This window comes from Akebia trifoliata, chromosome 13 (assembly GCF_017979445.1).
Source record: "Akebia trifoliata isolate Shusen 1 chromosome 13, ASM1797944v1, whole genome shotgun sequence".
Lineage (NCBI taxonomy): Eukaryota > Viridiplantae > Streptophyta > Magnoliopsida > Ranunculales > Lardizabalaceae > Akebia > Akebia trifoliata.
Window position 1 is genome coordinate 3,219,605 of NC_141387.1, and position 22,338 is coordinate 3,241,942.

The 22,338-nt window shown below is 34.4% G+C and overlaps 2 protein-coding genes across 13 annotated transcripts; one reads left to right on the forward strand and one right to left on the reverse strand.

Moving 5' to 3' along the window:
* The first annotated feature begins 970 nt into the window (after nucleotides 1-970).
* On the forward strand, nucleotides 971-6,589 carry LOC147387345 (uncharacterized). Of its 12 annotated transcripts, none has more exons than XM_086420880.1 (10): nucleotides 973-1,493; nucleotides 2,044-2,118; nucleotides 2,306-2,374; nucleotides 2,520-2,616; nucleotides 2,813-3,448; nucleotides 3,556-3,673; nucleotides 3,881-3,953; nucleotides 4,415-4,583; nucleotides 4,917-5,079; nucleotides 6,017-6,589. In XM_086420880.1, exons 9-10 carry the CDS (start codon nucleotides 5,055-5,057, stop codon nucleotides 6,424-6,426), a joined length of 435 nt encoding a protein of 144 aa, XP_086277006.1. In that variant the 5' UTR covers nucleotides 973-1,493; nucleotides 2,044-2,118; nucleotides 2,306-2,374; nucleotides 2,520-2,616; nucleotides 2,813-3,448; nucleotides 3,556-3,673; nucleotides 3,881-3,953; nucleotides 4,415-4,583; nucleotides 4,917-5,054; the 3' UTR covers nucleotides 6,427-6,589. The 12 variants fall into 12 exon arrangements, with proteins under 12 accessions (XP_086277012.1, XP_086277006.1, XP_086277008.1 ...); XM_086420882.1 differs by having other exon boundaries at nucleotides 5,034-5,079; XM_086420877.1 differs by having other exon boundaries at nucleotides 2,813-2,881; nucleotides 3,402-3,448; nucleotides 4,415-5,079.
* A 7,978-nt stretch (nucleotides 6,590-14,567) lies between these two features.
* LOC147387346 (furostanol glycoside 26-O-beta-glucosidase-like) lies at nucleotides 14,568-19,327 on the reverse strand. Its single transcript, XM_086421913.1, has 10 exons — nucleotides 19,193-19,327; nucleotides 18,201-18,272; nucleotides 18,026-18,113; nucleotides 17,708-17,924; nucleotides 17,021-17,136; nucleotides 16,668-16,888; nucleotides 16,241-16,272; nucleotides 16,000-16,099; nucleotides 15,444-15,567; nucleotides 14,568-14,959 (listed from the first exon to the last, which is right to left on the reverse strand). The coding sequence occupies exons 1-10, from the start codon at nucleotides 19,242-19,244 to the stop codon at nucleotides 14,770-14,772; spliced, it is 1,212 nt and encodes a 403-aa protein (XP_086278039.1). The 5' UTR covers nucleotides 19,245-19,327; the 3' UTR covers nucleotides 14,568-14,769.
* Nucleotides 19,328-22,338: the final 3,011 nt, after the last annotated feature.

A 22,338-nucleotide genomic window follows, 5' to 3' on the forward strand; every position in this document is an offset into this window, starting at 1 on the left:
TTTACAATGATGATGTCAGTCAGCTTACTCTGATCTGTCTTTATGACGAGAGTAATAATAAAATACCCATTAGAGTTTCAATGATGATGTTATCTACATCCTTTCATAAACACGTGGACATAATTTTTATATATATTGGACCAATATGTATAAACCAGATTCACTTGTGATTAGTTTTCTTCGACTTGTTGCAAGCCTCTTATTTTGAGGGTCACCACATGCAATAGTTCTCCTCCTAATTAGAGATATGAATCAGGCCATAGATTCTAACCGTTCTTATAACTCAAGATCCAGATCGAATATTTGGATTCCGATAAGGATTTGGGTCTGATCAAGAATGTATCTAAATTATATTTAGAACTGTGTTGGAGTGACTTCAAGCTGGAATCATCTCATATTGTAATTCTTAACGTGAAAGTGGAGAAATCTCAATGAAACACATATATGATTCTCGTACACTTTCACGTTAAGAAATGCGATATGTGATTTTATATTTAACCTAAATATATAAAATTTGGTTTAGATTTTGCAAGAGTTGGATCCAATTATTATTGGGTCATGATTCTAATGTTGAGATCCTATAAAAATCCAATTTATGTCGGATTAGTCCCATGTCAGATCCAGACTCAATCTATTGAAAGCCTTGCTCCTGACATATGTAGGAAGCACCAATTTAAATGCTCCATGGAAGCACAATAACATCTCTCTAACCAGATTAAAATGGAACGAGCAGGTGTCCTCTCCTCACATGGTCACACTTAGGTGTGGATTTGACTCACATAGAAAGAAGTGTGAAGATCCTTTACAGAAAGTTGCTGTCTCCCAACACCACCGTCCTCAGTTTCCACTACAAAAAAAATTACCAAATAGGAACAGACGTCTAAAACGGCATTAAGCCGTTTTTATTTAAAAACAGTATTAAGCCGTTTTACATTCTAAAGCCGTTTTATTCGTAGTTTAAACGCCCCTATCGCCGTTTCATTTGATTGGAACGAACTCTCCCTCTCTCTCTCTTTCACAGCCGCTCCCTCTCGATCTCTCCTCTCCTGATCTCTCTCTCGATCGCTCTCTCAGTCGATCTCATCTCTCGATCAAACTCTCTCTCTCTCGATCTCTCTCAATCGCTCTCTCGGTCGATCTCATCTCTCGATCTCTCTGTCTCAATCTCTCTGTCTAGATCTCATCTCTATCGATCTCTCTCTTAGTCGATCTCATCTCTCGATCGAACTCTCTCTCTCTCGATCTCATCTCTCTCTCTCAGTCGATCTCATCTCTCGATTGAACTCTCTCTGTGGCTCGACCTCTCAATCTCTTCCTTCTTTAATTCGTTGGCTTCATATCTCTCTCTCTCTCTCTCACAGTCGGAGAACTCCAAAACCCCCAAAATCTGAAACTTCTCTATCTCTCTATCAGTCGGAGGAGAACTCCCCCAAAATCTGAAACATCTTTTTCGATCTCTCTTTGACAACATTTGGGATTATTCAAATTGAAAGGTATGTAATTTTATTATTCGGTCTGAATTTTAATTTAATTTTTAAAGTCAGGTATATTTATTTTAATTCAGATTCTTCTTCGATCTGAATTTTATTTTAATTTTTGAAGAATTTCGTTATGTGTGGTTGGTACAATTCTATAGAAGACTTAGTATAGATCATAATCCATGATCCAACTTTTTGGAGACAACTTAGACCAGTGATCTTTGACTTTGAGGCATCCGAGCAAGATTTCCACTATGAATCAGCCATCCTGATGACTGGTCCAAAACACTAGTCATCTTGTCCAAGAATTTGAAAAACTCAACCAAGTTGACCAGTATAGAACGGTTATATATTTAATTGATTTTTAAGAATTTAAATATTTGTGAGCCATATGAAATGAGATTTTGTGATTTTAGCATCTAATATTAGTCTACATACTGTCAGAGTCATCTTGGTCTCGGTGGTTGCTGAGATGATTCAAAATACTGAGATTAAATGTTTTTCAGTTCATGTAAGAGTTCTGCTTGCTGTTATTGTGTTGTAACAACTTGATTGGGCATTGTAGATGACAAAGATCAAGGCAGTTCTTGACCAAGAAACCTGGGTTGCAGTTGATGTCCCTGATGAATTTCAAGCCATTGTATCTTTTCTAATCCCTTGATTCTAGTCTATCATTTGATTGTTTTAAATCGTTGTTATCTTTCTTGGTTTTGGATATTCGATAATTAATTTGCATAGCACATTTATAATTTTTGATACATCATAACTACTAGGATGATATGTTTGTACAAGCTAAATTTTGTCTAAACTTCACCCACTTTGTGTAGTTGTGCTGGATTGGCACCAGAAGGATCACGTTTTGATGCTTGTCAATATGATTCCAAGATAAGGGAATTGTGAGTTCTTTTGCAATCATTTGTTCTTTCTCCATTTTCTATTGAAGTATTGACTATGTTCGGATACTATTTTTAATATTTATTTTTGTTCTTATGGATTTTGCAAGAAAACCTCTTAAGAGGCATTTATGCCATGGGTTTGCAGACTCACGTATTGGTTCTTTCTCAAGGTCTAACTCTTTCACGGTCCTCCATTCCGATTAGTCTCTCTTTCACTAAGGATCAAGTTGAAGCCACTTGAGGTATTTCTTATGTCCATAAATGCTTAAAATATTTATATGCATGAGTTCCTCTTTAGATTTCTTACTGAAATCTTAGAACGGTCATAATATGATTCAAGGTTTGTTGTACATGCTAGGCCTTGAGGTATCAACGCTTCCGAGTCACTTGGCTTAAGTATGTACAAAATATTTATGTGCATATTTTTTTTGCCTTTAGGTAACTACTACAAGGTTCTTATACACACAGATTGATCTTTGGACATTTGGAAGTCTACCAAATCTGAAGGTGCACGTAATTTCTTCTATTGTATTGTTTGGTTTCTTTAATAGTAGTCAAATTAGATCTATGGATGCATAAAAGGAGTTAGTGTGTTCTACTTGATAAACCTTGTGTTAGTTCTCTGATGATTTTTATTGTACCAATGAGTTTCCTCCTACTCTTGATCAAAAGGAGTAAAGAATATGAAAGGTACCTCCAATGTCAAGGCCACTTCCAAAACATGGCGCCTTTGTTTGGGTTACACTATGAACTAGCTCTGTATAAGGCTGTTAAGGGTCCAGTTTGTCATCTTGATAGGCAAGTATTCACTTCATTTTGTGTTTGTGTGTGTGTGAAGTCACTGATGTCTAGTTTAGTATTTTATAGTGTATCATGTTACAAAAAATCAAATCAAGGATATCAACTTGTCCCAAGATGATCGTGCATACTAAACTTTAGACCCAATTTGAGTTATATACTCCACAACAATATCTATCTACACACGATCCCGAGCATTAAAATAGCAATCTATTCTGATGGAATTCAGGCACAAGAACGAAGTTCTGGGCAAGGGATTTAGTCTATAAGGTTTAGGTTGTTAACTTTATCTCAGCTCTTTTGCAAGATTTATTGTTCAATGACTTTTTTTTTTCTTTCCTATCAGCAGAGTGTTTGATTTGTTTAATTGATTCTTATTTTAGGGATGATTTGCCAATTCTATCTTCACCGTTCTTCCCTTCTTACATGCAAGGAGGTCAAGGGCCGCCATCTATGGTACAAGAGCGCTTCCAGAGTATTGTTAGTTAGCTATTTCAGCATGTAAGATTTTCTTAATTTCTTTTGGATGAATCGTGAAATTCTTTTTAGTAGTTTTTTGGTCATTAATGGAGCTGAATTCTTAGAGAATAATACATTGTGGAGGATTTATTACAGCTGGTAACATATTCTTGTATTCAGTGTAATTGGAAATGCTGAGAATATTAATAGTTCCATTTTTCATCTAACTTGCATCATCTACCCTTTTAGGTATAGCTATATTTGATACCATGAAGCATATTAGACCTGATGTTTCCACAGTGTGTGTTGGACTTGCAGCTAGGTACGAACATTCATTGTTATAGAAGATGTTCTTTTATTTTAGTGTGGTTTTACATCTCTTCATTCTTACCCCCATTAGAATACACCTTGTTTTGCAATAAAGAAAAAAAATGATAGTCTCGATACTAAAGAACATTATAAATTACATTGAATAGTTTTCGATGATCAACTAAGCTGAAAATTTGCTTATGAATTGTGTCATAAACAACACATTCTTACAAAACAGGGATTTTTAACTACTTGAATTATGATTCTGGTATGAAACAATACATGAGTGTCTTAGCCAAGATTAAATGGGGCAAAAAAAAAAAAAAAATAAAACTTTGACCTTCATCTTAGCTATAACCATAAATACATCAATTTCATTCAATATACATTGGCAAATATTGTGATACAAACCCATGTTACATTTGTCCTGACAAGTTCCTCTCTTTTTTCCCCTTTTGAAATGACACATTGCAGCGGATCAGCAAGAGAATTCCAAGAACAAGAGAAGAACTTCTTAAGATCAGCGGCATTGGCATGTAAGATTCAGGCTGGTTTGAATTATTGACATTCATTTCAGAAAGAATCTACTCTCTGGTCCCATCCCACCTGAACTTTTCAGCTCAAACATGGCTCTCATACATGTGTAAGTTACTTTGAAATGGCTTGCCGGATCCAATTGTTTGTTTTTAATGTGATTGGATTACCTTTCTCTACTTTGTGGCTTCTTTACCCTAATTGTTTCTCACGTTGTTTTTCCTTGAGGTCTATGTTAGAACCTGGAAATAACGTGGAAATCAACTATGTTGAGTATCCAAACAACCCAATTGAAATTCATTAGGAATTTCCTTCAAATTTCAAGTATAGTCAGACAAGAAAACTTCCAATGTCAGGAATTAGAATTTTCATGTCAAAAGTTCTAGAATTCCAATTGCATGTCCGCTTCCAAGTGGACGCTCATTAGCATCTTATTTTGCAGGGGAAGAGAACATACAAAAGGAAAGTACATCTCAGACCACATTTTACTTAGTAGCATACCCAAAATCCAATCATTTGATTTATACAATTGAAGTTTCTTACTTTTTTATTGTTATAGTGTTGAAATGGAAAATGAAGCATGCAAGAGGGTAGCAACTATAAGGGTAAGGCTTGGTTTCTTTCTTTTTTTATGGGTTTAGATAGTTATACTTATTTGTTTCTTTGTTTCTGTTGTTTGGTCCAATTTTCTTTTTGAGAGTATCACTTTTTTTGTTGGGAAATTCAATTTTATGGACTCCATAGTGTATTCTTTTATTTTTAATTTTTCGTTGCTATTTGTAGTTGTTTTAATTGATAAACACCTCTTTGGGTTCTTGTTTTTTGTTTTCTGCTATGTAACAATGACACAAAAATGTGTGTTGGCGTCAACAAAGTTCACTGCAAACAAGTTTGTGCTTATTGTTTGGTGCAACCATATTTTATTCTCTCCTTAGTACTTTTTTGGTCCATCTACTTCAGTTTACTCATTTAAATTGTGATTCAGCTTGAGTTTAAGTTATGATTCAACCAAGTAGACTCAAGGTTTGCTTTTACTGCACTTACCCTTCTTTATCTTCAAGCTTTGGAATAATGCCTCCAATTGAAGCTATGAAACCCGAATCTCTAAGCTAGTTCTATTTCAGTTCTACACCTAAGAACAAAAAAGGTTCATGGACTGTAGAAGATAATACTTCAACTTATATTGTATGGTCATCTTAGACAACCAACCCAACAAATAAAACAATTTTTCATATAGTTGATGGATAGTTTTGAATATGCATTAATATGTAAATACTTGTCCATAAACGCAGTGTTTGGTTTGGAAACTTCTTTCAACTTTCAACCACAAATCTCATGGGTATTTTAGTAATAAAACTTTCAAAACCCAAAAAGCCTTCAGACTTGGAAACTTCTTTCTACTTTCAACCACAAATCTCATGGATATTTGAGTAATAAAACTTACAAAACCCCCAAACATTATACTTAATTACATAAAAGACCTCACCAACCTTTCCTCTATATATAATGAACCACATTTGATTGGATTTCTTTCTTAAACAGATGACTTGAAGAGTCCAAGCAAGCAACGATATAAACAAGACCAACAAATGGCTTGGATTTTTCTCTTTTGTTTGATCTTAGCTGAGGTTTTGATGGTCCTGGCAATGGGTCGTGGACTTGAAGACTCTGAACCGAATGCACCACCAAAGGTTGGGACCGTGGTCGAGCCTCAAAGGGGTGGTGTTGGTTTTGGGGCGGAGTCACCTGGTTCAAGTGAAAGAACATCAGAAGATGGAGAAGAAATTGCAAAAGCGCCTGGGATCGGACGGTCGGAAACGCATCATCATTCGTCTGATAAATCAGTTGCTGGTGGAGGTGTCATCATTGGAGGCCTTGTGTCTACGATTTTTGCTGCGGTTTTTTGCTATATTCGGGTCACAAGAAAAAAAAATACTGAGGGAATGGTTTGAGTTCCAAAGATTTTTTATTTTTTGGTATTATTTGAAAGGAATTATAATACAGAACGCATTATTAGATCATTAGATCTTAGAGACATTTATAATTTATTTATTGTGAATAAAATATTTTTTTTTCTTTTAATTTTAATTTTAATTGAGTAATTACCATCCCAAAGATTTGAAGGAGTTTCTCTCACTCTCTCTCTCTCTCTCTTTCACTTAATTGGCTTAGTGGCTCTACAATATTTGGGAAGAACACTACAGCTCAAGCTCAGGAGGGTAAAACCGTAAAAGGGATAGTTGAAGTGAGGCCAAAATGATATTTCGTACAATTCACTTCCAACCACTGTGTACCGTCCTACATTGTAGAGGAAATTCCTCGCCTTCTTCTTATCCTCAGGAAGAAGGCCCTGCTAATGTACTCATCCATCCAGCTAGGGATTTGGTCAATTTGCATACACTCTTATACTGACAAATCAATGCCTAGCCTCTGTTGATATTCTATTGGCACCATTTGTGAGATTGAATTTCCGAGCATCGAGGATACATAAGCTAATGATTCGGCATGTGTATTTTCATCTCTTGGGATTCTGTTGATCTTTACCTCGATGAATCTACCCAATTCCTTTTTCAACACAACGAGACACCTTACCACTAATTCATCCCTTGTCTGATACTCCCTGTTATACTGGTTGACTATCAGCTGGGAGTTAGTGAACACTAACAGCTTGTTGAACTTCAGCTCCCTTGACATTTTTAGCCCATTTATGACTACCTCATACTCCATCTCATAGTTTGAAGCCCCATACCCGAGCTTCAACATCCTCTCCAATCTGTCACTGGTTGGTGTCACAAAAACTATCCCGATTCCTGAGCTGTTGTAGTTTGAAGACCTATCTATAAATATTCTTTACCTCGAGTATGCATCATATGCGCTAAGATCCCCTACTTCCTCTACTACTGTATCCTCATCTTCTTCCCTATTCAGATCTTTGATTGGGAAGTCTGCCATGAAGTTTGCTAGCACTTGTCCCTTTAGTGTCGTTCGCCTTTCAAACTACAAGTCATGCTTTCTGGGAATCACTACCCATTTTGTTATTCTCTTAGACTTGTTCGTTCTTTGCAACACATTCCCCAGGGGATAATCCGTTACTACTCGGACTCAGTGTGACTGAAAATACGGACAGAGCTTCTAAGCTGAGTAAACTAAGGCAAACTTTCTCTTTCTATTATATTTTACCTTTGACTGATCGAGGTTGTCCTAATGAAGTATATGGGATACTCTCGTACCAAATCCACTTGAAATAATATTGAGCTAACCGAGAGTAATGTAACCGCCAGATAGATCCCGAACTCCTCACCTTCCTTAGTTGTGCTGATTATGGGTGGCTCCCCTATTTACTTCTTTAGGTTTTGGAATGCTGTTTCACATTCTCGGACTAGTCACAACTCTTTTCCTTCTTTAGTAATCTAAACAATGGTTTAGAGCCTAGAAATGAACTTGTTCAGAGCCACGATCCTTCCTATAGGAGTTTGTACCTACTTTAAACTTCTTAGGCTCGGTATCTCGATTAGAAATCGTATTTGGTCTGGGTTTGCCTCTATTCCCCTTTGCGTGACCATATAATAGAGAAATTTCCCTGATAAGACACCGAATTTGCATTTCTTCGAGTTTAGCTTCCTAAGCCGTACAAACGTTTTCTTGAAGACCCTGAGATGATCTCTTCCTTGCCTGTTCTTCACCAACATGTCATCAATGTAGACCTCTATCGTTCTCCCGATTAGGTACTTGAACATCTTAGTGACTAGCCTCTAATAGGTCGTCCATGCATTTTCAGTCCGAACAACATGAGTTGGCAATAAAATAACATCTGCTTTATTATGAAAGACGTCTTCTCTTGATCCTTGGGGGCTAGAGGTATCAAGTTGTATCCTGAATAACCATCTATTAAAGACATTTTCTCGTTTCCTGAGGTGGCATCTACTACCCTATCGATCCTCTGCAATGGAAACCTGTCTTTTGGACAAACCTTGTTCAGGTTAGTGAAGGCTATGCAAACTTTGACTCTTCTGTCTTTCCTTAGTACTACCATTATCTTCGCTATCCATTCTAGATACTTGACTTCTCGAATAAATCCAACCTTTATCAATTTATTGATTTCTTCATTTACCCCCTACCTTAAGAGTGGGGATAGTCTCCTCAATTTCTGCCAGATTGGTCGGGTTGTTGGATCCACATTTCGTCGATGACTCATCATACGAGAATCTACACTTGGCATATCTTTGAATGACCATGCGAAAACATTTTTGTTGGCCTTAGATACTGTAATAACTCCTCTCCCTCATCTTTAGATAAAGAGGTTTCAATATTGGTTGTTTGTTGTTCATCCTTCTCAAGGCCAACCTCTTTTACTTTTTCAATCAGAGATACCTACTCTTATTGCGGCTCCTTCTATAATTGCTATTGTTGGGGTTCTATAGAGGGACCATCCATCCTTTTCACCCCTGACACTACTTCGGATACCTACCTTGCCTTCTATGTTGTTGTAAAACACCTTTGTGACATTTCCTGGTCCCTTTTGATGTCCATTTGCCCCATTTTGCTCGAAAACTATATCACCTGATGGTACGTTAACAGGACTATATCCACCTTCTTTCTAGTATCGTATTGTAAACTGAGTCTACTTCTATTACTATGAATCTCGCCATGACTACATTGGGCCCCGTAGTGACTGGTAATGTTATTTCTCTGACTGGAATGGTCGGAGCTCTGTTGAATCCGAACACAGTTGCTTGTGCTGGCTCGAGGCTCTTTGAAATCGCCTCAACCCGCCTTCACTAAATAGTGGATAGGGGTCCGATTTATTAATGGGGGACTTTTGAGAAATGGGAGTCGCCACCTAGTTTAGGTCTAGGAACCAAAATTAACTCCAAATGGATATGGGTCGATCCACGGATCAGAGAGATGGGTAAGGGGTCAGATTACGGGTTTCGGAAGGTGTTAGGCACCGAACTTGCCCGATCAACATGATCAGTCTCTACTACGATCCAAAATCATCTTACGGTCAACATACAAAGACTACAGTCAAGGTCACAGTCCAATCATCATCATCAATTTATGTGGGATTTTCTAAATAAATCCTATGGCTAAAATTGTCCCAATTACATGATTATTCCTTGAATTCCATAAAACATGGAAGGGTTTGAAAAAGTCCTGATTAGCTCCATGATGTAAAAATCAATTAAGAGATCTCACTTGCATATATTTCTCAAACTGTCCAAAATGGAAATTGTCAAATTAGAGCTTAGGATCTCCAAATTGGAATATGAAGTTTTCCAAATTAGAATTCAAAAATATATGTGTTGAATTTTGAAATTAGAAATTTCTTAAAAAATGGAATATTCCCATAATAGAAATTTCCCAAAGATCACAATTTTGAGTTAGAAACTTCTAAATCCATGAACTTTCTAAATACGAAATTGCAAAATCATCTCAATTAGAAATTGACAAGATGTGAAATTCCTAAAATAAGAATTTATAAATATATTCCTTCCTTAAATAGACAATTATGCAATTTCTATATCAGAAAATTCCAAATATAAATTTTCCAATGGGATTACAAATAGGAGTTTCCAAATCAGGGAATTATGAATTTACGATGAATCCTCAAATTGGAAATTAACAAAATAATAATAAAGAATCCCATATTCAACCAATTCTCAAAATAATCAAACGGACATGTATTCATGATTTTCGATCTTTCCAAAATAGTTATCATTCAATAACATGCATAGCTATCAATTCAAGGAGTACGTTGATCACATGGAAAGATATTAAAATAATACAAAGAACTCGAACATCATCATAGATCATGCACATCCAACTTGATTATAATAACCATGATAAAAAAAAAATCCTATAATCCTATCAATATGCGAAAAAAAATAAAATAAAATAAAGACTAACAAATAAAAACAAGCAATATCAGACCTAAAAATATTTCCCTAACCTATTAATATGCACAAAAAAAAAAAAATATATATATATATATATATATATATACACACAATGAATATTGGCTAACCCTATTAATATACAAAGACGAATAAATAGTGAAAAATAATATAAAAGAGAAAATTCTCCTAATAATAAAAAATGCAAAAAAACATAGAGAAGAATATAAAAAGAAAATATCATAACCTTATCGATATGAAAAATATAAAAACACTACATAAAAAAAAAATACCTTCCTAGTCCTACCTATATAAAAAATATAAAAAAAACCTAAAAAAATAGAGAAATAAATATCTTCCTAACCCTATTGACATAAAATAAAGATGTAAACTAAAAAATAAAAAAGAAACCAAACTTACCTATAGAGACAGACGATGAGGGCCGATTCCTTCAGATAGGACCTCCAAAGCTCGTGACTATCCGTGTATCACGAAGGGGATAATGGCTGAAGGATGATTGCTGGAACTTCGATTGAAAGAGATGACTAGAAGAGGCTGCTGGGCAGAACGTGAGAGAGGTGATGACTGAGAATGAAAGAGATGGCTACAGCAAGGTTGGATGGGTCACGTTGGCCGTAATGAACACAGAGAGAGGATGGCTGCTGTGAGGGAGAGAAAAAGAGTATTGGGGCGTTGGATTTTCGGGCAGCTCGCTGTGCTGCTGTTGTGGCTGCTATGAAGAGAAAGAGAGGTGTTGTAGGGAGCTGTAATGGAGGTGAGGGACGTGAGAGGGAAGTGAGTTGTAGGGGGTTGTGCTATTGTGGCTGCTATGGAGACGAAAATAGAGAGAAACCTTGCTGAAAAAAATATGGGGGAGCAAGAAAACGTTGCAGGGATTGTAGGGGAGGATGGGGGCAGCAAGGTGAAGTAGTTGTCACTGGTTTAATGGGGGAGAGGAGAGTTTAAGGATAGCAGCCAAGGACGTTGAGAGCTCTAAAGAAGAAGACGTCTGTGAGAGAGAGTTCAAGGAGAGCAGCCAAGGAAGAGAGGAGGAGCTAGCCGTGTTCAGCCCCTTGAGCAGCTACCTTGGAGAAGAAGAAGAGAAGAGGACGTCTAGGAAAAAGAAGAAGTCGTGAAGGAAGAAACAGCCGTTTGTTCAGCCTCTTTCTAAGAGAGAAACGTCTCTCTTTAAATAGCAACGTATTTCTATTTCAGTTTTTTTTCTTTCTAATTTTTTCTTTTCTTTCTCCTTTTTTTCAAATTGGAGAATGATGGTGGGGATTCCCGCTACTCTTAGTATGATAGTCCCCTATGGTTGATTGGTTTTAGCTTTGATTTTTTATTTCTTGTCGATTGGATTCGTTTTACACGATCGATTGGATTTTTATTCGTTTTGATTGGTCAATTATTTAAGGTTTTTGGTTTTGAATTTTGATTTGACGTTTCAAAATTTCCTTCTTGTTTAAATTTGAGTTTGTGTTTTATTTCGAATTTAAATTTTAATTATTAAATTTTTATTTCAATTTGATTTTATCGATCGAGCTTGATTTTGGATTGGATTAATTTTGGATTTTAAATTTGTTGATTAGATTTGAGTTTAATTTTGATGATTGGTTAATTGGAATTTTTGGTTGTTTTGATTTAAAAAATTTGTTTTAAATTTTATTGGTTTAAATTTGATTTCAGTTTTTAGTTTGAGTTTTAATCGACCACTTGATTTATTAGTTTTGTCGATCGCTTTGACTTGTGGTTGATTTTTACTTTTAATTTAATTGGTCGGTGAGAGTTCGATTTCAATTTTAATTCGTTCGTCGATTTTATCTTGATTTCAATTTGGATTTAATTTATCGATTGCATTTTGATTTTAATTTGATCGGTTGTTTGATTTTAATCTTAATTGTTTAATTATTTAATTTTAATTGCTACTTGATTTTAATTTTAATTGTTTAATTTTTAATTTGATTTTAATTTTTATTAAATTAGATTTAAAATTTGATTTCGATTTTTATTACATTTTCCTAAGAATCGAGATCTCTAAGTTGAGTTTAGAGGTCGAGGGGCATTTCGGTCATTTTTATGATTTCAAATAAATTTATCTGTTTTTATTGATTTGGGTTTCGTTAGACTCGAAATCATGTTCTGAGTGCAATGGAGGTATTTTCGAAGTCTTTCGGAAGTCCGAAATTCATGAAGGGTATTTTCGTCATTTTATCGATTTTTGTAGATTTTTATGAATTTTAACGTGAGGTTTCTTTCAATTCTGACGTGATTATTTCTAAGTTTCAAAGTCATATTTTCCTAGCGTAACGAGGTTTCTAGGTTATCGAACTGTGTAACGAATCTAAATATACGTGCTTGCTAAATCGAGTGTAGGGTGTAGCGATCCTAAGCGTGCGTAAATTTCTATGTCGAGTCGTAACGAGTAGGGGAGATGAAAAGATTGAAAATGGAGGGAATCAGGGATAGTACTCACAAGGCTTCGAGTTCTTTGTGATCATCATTAGGAATTCACGGTAACCGGGTGACGAATTGTCGAATTAGGCAAATGCAAAAATGGGGTGTCTACACTCTTATACTACTCCAATTTTTTTGTAGCTTCCAAGAAAAGGATATCAATCACATTCCCGGCATCCACAAAAATCCTCCTTAGATCTAAATTTCTAACCTCTAACATCACTACCAGGGCTTCATAATGCAGTGTAGTGACTCCTCAAAAATTGTATTATGTGAATGCAATTGATTAACATATTTTTTACCTCCTTGATTTTTTGATCCCTACAGGTTTTTCGACAATTTTGCAGTCCTTTTTGAAATGATCATTCTTTCCACAATTCCACAACCATCTCTTTTTACCTGTGATGTTCTAGACTTGACTTTTTTCAAATTTGATCGACATTTCCTTGGTTTTCCTTATTAGACTTCATTTTTCTTTCATTAGCATTCAAGGTATTCCTTGAAGTATCAGTTGATCTCGAGATTTTTCTACGAGATTCATCGTTTAAGATGACACCAACAATACCATCAAACTTCAATTTACCAAAACCAGAAGAATTGCATCACAACCATTACCAGACTATCCCAACTTTCTGGTCATCCAGATAAAATAGTTGGACCCTGATTTTATCTTCCAATATAATCCTAACAATTGCATTTGCGATGCTCATCTACGCTACTATCATCAACCATCTTCATATTGAATAACATTTTCATCAAGAAAATGTTTTTTGAGGTGGAGGGTTTCTCATACATTCTTGACAAAACAGCCATCAAATCAGGTGTAGTCTTCTCCTTAGAGATACTGAAAACCACAGACGAAGCGAGAGATAATCGAATGGTACCCAGGGTTTTTTTGTCGAGAATTTCCTAGTCTTCATTTGTCATGTTCATGAATTTTTTCACTTTTCCTCCCAAAGGATGATAAAGGTCATTTTGATAAAGAACATCCTCGATTCGCATCTTTCAAGTCTGAAATTCAAGCCATTGAACTTCTTGATTCTAACCTTCTATTTGGTTATTGTTCCCACTCGAACTAAAAAACTTACCTCTGGTACCAATTGTTAAGAAAATAGGTGCAAACCAACGAAGAAATCAAATTGAAAAATAAACAAAACATAAGATGCAATCACACAAAGAAGCACAAAGATTTTACTTGGATCCCTCAAGATTGAGGTTCGTCCACGGATCACACCTATTGCACTATGAAAAGAGAACTTGTAATTACATATTGCAACCTTTCACCAGAAACGAGAAATATAAATACCCCATGAAGTCTAGCTAGGATTTTACATCATATTAGTGAAATCACGAAAATACCGGCGTTGATTTACAGTACCTCTTTGTTGACCAGTACTATTAGGCTCCACAAACCACCACAAGCTTTCATCTTTGATTTGGTAGGTGAAACATATTTGGAGGGAGAAAAATATGGTGGCAGATTCATACCCAAGTATGCAGTTATGAGCTATAGTTCACCATTGTGTTCGGATCTTATTAGTATATCTTTGTACATTTTCTTACAATCAATACACTATTGCTCATTTAGCGAAAAAAGCTATATTCACTGCAATACCAATTATTATTTGGACAACTTATAAGATTTATATTCTATTACGATGGTAAGAGTGGCGGAATTCTTGCTTGCCAATCAGAGAGAGAGAGAGAGAGAGAGAGAGCTGATTGGTGTCATAGGATTCGATGTACTTCATCAAGAACTCTGAGAACCACTTGGCAGCTAATAACCAAAACCAGTTTCATTCTAAATAATTAACAAACAGAGAATAACGAACCTGAGTCACACTTTGGCTTGAACCCATAGACTTTAAGTTCATTGGTTCAGTACACACATACCGAGAACACCTTATTACATTATCACTACTATAACAGCCTAGGAGAGAGAAAGAGCTAATTGGTGTTGTTGGCATGGATGGACTTCTTCAAGAACTTGGAGAACCACATAGCAGAATTTTTGGGGGTTCTAATGAAGGTTTCGTAATTTGTGTGATTAAGCCCCAAGCGGACAGTATAGTGGCCGGACAATTCCACAACATCAATTAGAGACCATACCATGTACGATTTCACGTTTACACCCTCCCTATTATACAAAAATGAAACTTGGATTAATAATTTTAAGGAGCTTTTATTGGCACACCAACTTCACTTACAACATACCAACCCTTTTGATATAGGGTGAATCTCCATTTCGTGCACCCAATATATGACGGAATTCCGGTTTCGGTATACTGTTCATTTTATTTCCCAAAAAATGCTTTTACAGTGAATTTGTCACTTTTATAATCTACGAACTCATTGACAAAATACCAATAATTTTGCCTTATCAACGACCTCACTTGTAATTTATCAATGAATTCGCTGAATATAAAAGTGATGAATTCAAGTAAAAAGCATGTTTTGATAATTAAAATGAATTGTGTACTGAAACCAGAATTTGGACATAAGTTGCGATGTTTTGTGGTTAATTGAAGCTCTCTAATTTTATCCTCAACATAAGGAGAATAATAGAGATGATGTCTCTTTTATTGCATTATTAATGGCCCATCTGAAAGGTTCAAACTTACCTCAATGCTTCTTGAAGTGCTTTGAGATGGTGACCAATGAACTTGATTCGATGATCATCCTCTATTAGTTTGTCATCATCAATTTCTATTGTAGCACCCGGTTCTCTGTGTACATCAACGCACCCTACATTTACCATACCATTGAAAATTAGATAGTCAGAAACATAAAATTAGTCCGAATCAAGACTGGTGATTATTAGATCAACAAATCATCATCAAAGTGTGTATCACATTGAGACTTCATAGAGATATCTTGAGATAGTGAAGGAAATTCAAACCATGGTTTTGAGTTTTATTGGAGGGAAGCCAACAGAGCTGTCGACATTTCAGCAAAAATGGCATCTTATGGAGATGATTTGAGGTATCGTCTTGTATTCCACAGGAGTTATAAAGAATCTTATTAGAAGATCTTTGCTGTAATTATTCTCAATGATGTAATGTTCTAGGGAGGGACCCTTTAACCCCAACTTATCAATCAAGAAAAGAAAAAAGAAAAAAAGAAAAAACAGAAAAAAAAAAAAAAGAGTTTATCACATTGTGCTCAACTAAAACTAACCATTCTCAGTGATGTAGATGTCAGGGTTAAGGTAGTCTTGCTTCAGAACTATCAGTCCATCTCTTAGCCCATCTGGTATCATGAAAATGCCTTCATGGACCTACGTACATGTATAATGAGATAATTGAAATTACCAAATATAGAAACTAATTATTTTCATATTAATTTTCTTATTGAAGGTTATTCTATAGTGAAAGAATTAAGCACTTTGAAAATGTAATGAAACAGTGATCGGCCTTACTTCCTCGCCCATGGGTTTTCCATCTTTGTCCGCTGTGGGAAAGACACACACACACAGAGATTAAGAAAAAAGAGAAGATAATCTCAATTGAGCAACCAATGCGAAACCAAGCACACCAACCAAATTATAAGATAAAAAATCAACCAATCTTTTTTTTAAAGCAATCTTCTTGTTCTTCTTTCACAAAAAGATAAAATAGAAAATATTTTCTGGAAATTTCCCAAAACGTGATCAACTTTTGAGGAAATTCCGATTCTGGCTCACTAATCATTTTAATTCCCAAAACGTGAACAACGAGATCGCAGATTTTCAAGTGGCAATCTCTTTTACCGAGATTTTCACTTTGGAAAAAAAAAAAATATCACCAAGATTGTCACTTTAGAAAAAGCAAATTTTGCATGATTCCTAAGTAAATTAATTAGCATACCTCTGACATCCACATAACTGTCAAAATGCACACTCACTGGTTCACTATCTGCAGTTATTGGTAGGGATTTCGCATATCTTGAAGTATAGTAATTGACACCAAAAAAATCATAAGCCCCTTTAACCAATTCTTTCTCTGCTGTTGTGAATTCTGGAAGTCTATCCCTCACCAAACTTTTCATAATAAATGGGTAATCTCCGTACACTAATGGCTCCAGAAACCTAATTAAAATTATTAATAAATGAAAAACTCATTAGATTTGGCATTAGTATTAGAATATGACCCATTAGAGTAAGCATGAAATGTGATAATCCGAAATATTCAGTTATAAGTTTGATCAGAGAGTCACTAACCATTCTGCATGAAAAGCAAAGGCTCTCCTTGCAGCTTCTCTATCTTGCTTAGAATCCGTATATGGTTCATACCATAAAAGGCTCATTGAAATACCAATTTTTCCACCTTGAGTAGCCTGAAAATAATTGGTAACAGCATGACTAATAGAGAGGCACAAGAAATCATTATGAGTGCAATGATCCATAATTAGTAGTTTTTCTTTTCTTTTATTGGCGGGGTTCAGGCCACTATACTCTTGTGTAATTGTCTTGTATTATGTTTCCCTTTTAGGGTTACTAAAAAGGGAATTATGTAATATTTTCTTATGAGTTTTTTTTATTTTATTTTTAGGGCGATTGACGTATTTTTACAACTCCCGATTTTATAAATAGAGATGTAGGTTACTAGGTTATCTTTAAAATATCTTTATGGTTATTAGAATGTCAATTGGAGAATGAATAAGTTGAATAAATAGAGCTGTAGGTTTTATTAGAATATCAGGACAGGATGCATTGTAATAGCGTCCACATTACGAAACCAGGTCATTGTTAATTATTGGATGTGTTCCGTTATTGTTGTTAAATTAATCTGTTATGAGTTAGAGTTTATTTCATGTCAAAGATTGTATCTATTGTTATCTAAAATACCCTTAAATTTTTATAAAAAATAAATGCAATATGATTGTTGTATTATATTTAATTTGTTACCTGATAATTTTCTTTGTAATGTCTAACAACGGTGGCATGGGCTAATAAGATGTTATGAGCACAGATGTAAGGAAGCCTTGCTTCATCATTCTCTATTGAAATTCCCTGTATGTATCCATATTTTGCATAAACATCTGGCTCATTGATTGTGCCCCAAAATTTGACCCTGTCTCCAAAAGTTTTGAAGCATAGGTCGCAATAACTTTTGAAATCTTCCCTAGAAGCAGAAAAAGGAAAATACACAACAATCGTGAATTTAAAATAATCAATGTGAAATAAATTATCAAAGACTAACAAATAAGAAAAGGAGACACTTACACAATCTTTCTATCCAAAAATCCATTATACTCATTCTTCAAAGCTTGGGGTAAATCGAAATGGAACAATGTCACGAAGGGCTGTATTCCTAAAAAATAAATTTAAAAAGCTTTATTAGTCATAACAAAGGTAGAAAATACAAGTAAAATTAAATTAAAGAAGAATTTGTTCTTACCATTTGCGAGCAATTCGTTTATGAGATTGTTGTAGAATTTGATACCCTCTTCATTTATCTCTCCCTTACCCTCTGCAAGCCCCAAAGTCAAATATACTGAGTAATGGAGGATATTTTTTCCATTAATTCTATGATAGTAAGGCTATAGTATTCTACATTTACAAATATTATTTAAATAAATATATATTTTTTTTCAATCCAATTTCCCATTTGTTGGGGTTGATTATGATTTCCAGGACCCATACCTGCCTGCCTTTAGAAATGTAAATATTTACCATTTTTAAACCCTCTTAGCATCTGGTTTCAACATTTCTAGACAGGTTTAATTGACATAAATGAGACTGTTTACTAATCCTTAATTAGCTAAATTATTTGCTGATGTGAACCAAATATTCATAGAACACATTATTTTTGCCTCTTAAAATAAGATTGTTTAAAAAATCCAAACATCTCTTGGAATGGGGCAATCATGGATGACCCTGAACCAGTTAAAAATAGGTTGACACCTATAAATTTAAGTCTTCTCTAGGGTCTAGTCAATATGTTTAAAAGCAATTCTTTGGTGATTTACATTGGAATTGGTGTGGCCTTATCAAAATTTGGTGTGGCAATAGTATCTCTCGAAAAACCCATCATCAACATATACTATGTCTATGCTTTGTATTCTTTTTGCAAAAGGTACTGTACACTGAACCAACTCTTCCTTTTCAGGTTACTTTTTTTATCCAATTTCACAATTATTATTTTTCTAGGGGAAACTATAATATTTTGGGAAAAAAAAACGAGTTGGTTATGGTTTAACATGTCTGGAGCTGAAAATCTTAAATAACAAGTATTTAATGTAATTTTCTAATTTGACCAATAAAGAAATTGGGTGACGCTGAAATTTATTATTTAATTATAATATTTCCAGTCATGATCATTACCATAGTATTGCTTGAAAGGTTATGAATTTCATCACACCAAATTAAATAGTAGGTTGAAAAACATACTAGGAAGTATTCTGCTCCAAGAAATGGAGAATCTGTAAAAATCCATTCCCATTTTCTTCAGCAACTGCACATCATCCTGCAATTATGATAAAGTAATAAATGATAATTTAGTTGGATGCAAACTTTTTTTTGATAATGGACCATCCCTGAGGACAGCAGACCAGGCCCGTATATGGGCTTTTGCCCAATCCATAGATCATGGTCTTGTCCAAGGATTAGTCCTGGGGCACGCGCAACGCCCGCACATCACACACACCAAGAAAGTGAGGGGTGGCTCCTGAGAAATTAATGCTCATACTGAGTATCACACTCATGACCTATAAGCATTAATTGCTTAGTAGTCCGAAATTGCCATTGAGCCAACCCCTCAGGGTTATTAATGGAAGTAATCAATTTGATTGATCTGTCCGGCTTGAATGTTATCCTTGATCTAGACTCCTTGTTGCTTGTTCTAGGATTAAGGGCTTCCATTTTGTACTCTATTTTTTAAATATCTATATAATAAAACTTTCCCCAACGTTTATCCCCAGTAAAGAATGATTCAGATTTTTTCGTGCATGTATCCCGAGGGATATTTTAATTTTATTATTTTCTCTCTTCCTTTTTCAATAATATCCTATCAACTTTATTGACTTATCTCTTCTATCCATTTTTCAATAATATCCCTCTAACTTATTCTCTTTCCCCTTCTCTTCTTTTTTCAATGATACCTCTTGAATTTTATTGCCTTTACATTTCTACTCATTTTTCAATAATACTCTTATAATTTTTTTTTTTTCTTTTACCACCTTAACCCAAAAAAAGATGACCATGTCTATGACACGGGCAACTACTAGTAGAAAAAAAATGACATATTCAAGAAAAATGTCCTTATGACATCCGTGTCAAGTGTAATTAATGACTATTTTCTTTTGGATGGAAGGGTTTGGTCCATCAACAAAGGTGTAAGGATCTAATGAATATTCATGGTAATTTTGTAATTTATTTGAAAGAGCATCACCCCAGTCTTTATATTCTTTTATGATCATAAAATTTTCTAACCTTCATAGGATGATAATCCTTATTTCATTCTTCCGCACCTATAAATACTAGAGCTGATGTAATGGCAAAGGCTTAAGCAGCATATGAACAATTTTTTTTTCGGGATATATCAACCTTCAAGTTGTCTAAAGATAAAAGGTTATCATACCACTTTACTGCAAGCAACCACACCATGGGGGCTCCCAAAGGGATCTGACTCAGACCTAATTGGGGACATTTTGGAACCTATATATCTTGCAAGATTTGATGGATTAAGTTTTTTTATATTCTAATTTATGATTTTTAAAATAATTTAATCCTAATTTAGTTGTGGTTTGCAATAAAAACAGCCCCATTAAAAAGTTTCTATTGATATTTTTACCACATTTTCCATTGGTAAATATTTTATTTAAATATTAAATATTGTTTTCTTTTTATATAAAATTTATTGTAAAGCATATCGAATATTTTTTTTTGCAACTAATGATGATGTAGACAAAAATTAGATGCGATACTGCATGATTATAACAACACCATATACATATAAGAGATATTTACAAAAAAGTGGTCAACTTTTGACGAATTTACAATTCTCACTCAGTGTTCATCTTAATTATCAAAACGTGAATAATAACGAATTCAGAGGTTTTTAAAGTGACTATTTTGCAGGTTTAAAGTGATAATTTCTTTTTAAAGTTGCGAAATTGTCACTTTAAACCTGTGAAATAGTCACTTCGGTCTGAATTTTTTTAAAGAAAATATGATTGTTCATGATTTGGTAATTAAAATAAACAATGAGCTGGAATCGTAAATAACTCATTTTTTGCTCACAGAATAGTAATTCACCCTATATATAGGGTAGCGTTCATTTGCCAAATTCCTTTTGTCGTGTGTGACAAGTGCACATGTTGAATAATGTTGTGATGTTTGTGCCTTGTATAATGTTGGGCATAATGGATGAGAGCAACTCCGTTGGTCCTCAAATTACATTTTCTTTTTGTAGAGGAAATTACATCTTTGTACAAGTTATAAATTAATAATAAACTCGTTTTACAATTTTTATCAGGGAGATTTTCAATTTTACTTGGAGGAAGTAAGATTTAGAGATTGTAACCATGTTTTGCACGAAATATTGAAGGGATCTCATCATTGTTCGTGGAAGTACACAATCTTATTGAACCATGCGTTTTTATGTTGTGTGTTCTCCTTAATTACAGTGGTCGATCTCTACATATATTTACAATAGAGCAGAACAATATGGTAATTTAGCCGTTTCCCGGCTGGTGCATTATTTATCCGTTTGCTTCAATTAAAATAAATAATTTTGGGTATTTATTGTGCATCTCATGTTCTTTTATAGAGGAAACTAAATTGTTTATCAACTACAAAAATTCTTATTCCTATTTTATTCTTTTACTTAAACGAAAAGTTCTTACCTACATCCTTAATCAAATAATCTAATTTGATGTTTCCCTAACTCTAATTTTAGAATTGAGTATCATCTTTAGATTTTTATCCTTGGTAAAATAATGGGAATAGAATGCAAGTAATAATTGACATCGATCAAACAGTTGAAAAATATTTTTTCCTTTTTATTATTTATTTAAAAAAAAAAAAACATATATTGCCTATCAACTAAGTATTGTTGGTTAGAGATAATGTACAAGGCTAAGACCAACTCTAATAGTAATGCTATATTTGTCTCTCTCTCTCAGTTTCATTTTTTGAAATAATAAAATGAAAAATATAATATTTTGCACATGCCTCTTCTATGTTTGGTATCAAAAAAATGCCATTGCTATGCTTTAGATGACAATTTGGTATAAATAAATAAATCCAAAGGACACTTTTTTATGCTTTGAATGATGGTTTGGTAGAAAAAAATAATATAAAGGATATTTTTCTAACCCGAAAGATACTTTTCTATATTTTTAGATATGCTAAATCAAATGTCAAATTTGGCATAGGATATAACATATTTCTTATTTGAGACAGCTTTTAGAACATGTGTTGGAGCATGGTTTTGGCTGGTCATGCCAAAATTGACATTACTATATGCCTGAAATAGCATGCATTGGAGATGCTCTAATGTACGTTATCTTCAGATAGCTAGTGTATTTGTCACT

Bases quoted from the DNA above. Each gene is read 5' to 3' on its own strand.
- LOC147387345 (XM_086420883.1), top strand. From the start codon at position 5,055: ATGCAAGAGGGTAGCAACTATAAGG. The intron at 5,080-6,016 runs GTAAGGCTTGGT...TTTCTTAAACAG, and splicing joins AGAGGGTAGCAACTATAAGG to ATGACTTGAAGAGTCCAAGC.
- LOC147387346 (XM_086421913.1), bottom strand. From the start codon at position 19,244: ATGGGAATGGATTTTTACAGATTCTCCATTTCTTGGAGCAGAATACTT. The intron at 17,137-17,707 runs GTAACAAATTAA...AATTATTTTCAG, and splicing joins ATTACAAAGAAAATTATCAG to GCTACTCAAGGTGGAAAAAT. The intron at 15,568-15,999 runs GTTAGTTTTAGT...TGGTAAATGTAG, and splicing joins CATCTACATCACTGAGAATG to GGTGCGTTGATGTACACAGA.